The 681-nt window shown below is 73.4% G+C and overlaps 1 protein-coding gene across 1 annotated transcript in view; it reads right to left on the bottom strand.

The window, feature by feature from the left end:
• Positions 1-2: 2 nt before the first annotated feature.
• Positions 3-681, bottom strand: part of FAT4 (FAT atypical cadherin 4) — a gene marked incomplete at its 3' end in the record, with an annotated part of 34,671 nt that continues 33,992 nt past the window's right edge. Inside the window, exon 13 of the mRNA XM_012734832.1 lies at positions 3-634. Coding sequence (XP_012590286.1) covers positions 3-634 — 632 coding nt within the window. The remainder of the gene's footprint in view (positions 635-681) is intronic.

The raw sequence follows: 681 nt of genomic DNA, 5'->3' as shown, positions 1-681 counted from the left end.
GTCATGTCGTCCCCGTAAGGGGGCGCGTGGTCCGGGTCGTCGAAGGCCACGTTCTCGCTGCCCTTCTTCTTCTTCTTCTTCTCCTTGGGGGGCTTCTGCTCCGAGGCCCCCCGGGCCTTCCGGCCGCGGCACTGGTGGCACAGAATCAGGCTGAGGACCAGCAGGGCCAGCAGCGTGGCGCAGCTGCCAACGATGGCGGGCACGGCCCACAGGGGCAGTGAGAGCTCCTCGGGGCCCGGGCTGAGCACGCAGACGTGCCCCCCGGGCCCGCCCGCCTGGCACACGCGCCCCTGGGGACAGAGGACCCCCAGGCAGGCCACCGCCGTCTCGCAGGTGCGCCCGGTGTGCGAGTCGGGGCAGGTGCAGGTGAAGCCGGCCAGCGCGCCGGGCTCGCACACGCCGCCGTTGAGGCAGGGCTGCGAGTGGCAGTCCCCGGGTGGCACGCACTGGTAGGCGTGCCACTGGTCGGTGCACAGCAGCTCGCCCCAGCAGGGGTTGCTGGCGCAGACGTTGGGGCCGCGGCAGCCGATCTGCACCGAGGGGTCGCTCCTGGAGATGGAGGCCCAGCTGTGCTTCCCGCCGAAGGGCAGGCTCTCCGCGCCGTAGCGCAGGGACGCCACGCAGCCCTGGAAGCCTGCGGGGGAGGGGGCGTCAGCGGTCCCTGCGGGGGAGGTGGGCCCG

Source organism: Condylura cristata, unplaced genomic scaffold (genome assembly GCF_000260355.1).
Source record: "Condylura cristata isolate star-nosed mole 26May11 unplaced genomic scaffold, ConCri1.0 scaffold00075, whole genome shotgun sequence".
In the NCBI taxonomy this organism is placed as follows: Eukaryota; Metazoa; Chordata; class Mammalia; order Eulipotyphla; family Talpidae; genus Condylura; species Condylura cristata.
The sequence above is the reverse complement of the archived record's forward strand: the minus strand, read 5'-3'. Positions and strand labels throughout refer to the sequence as shown.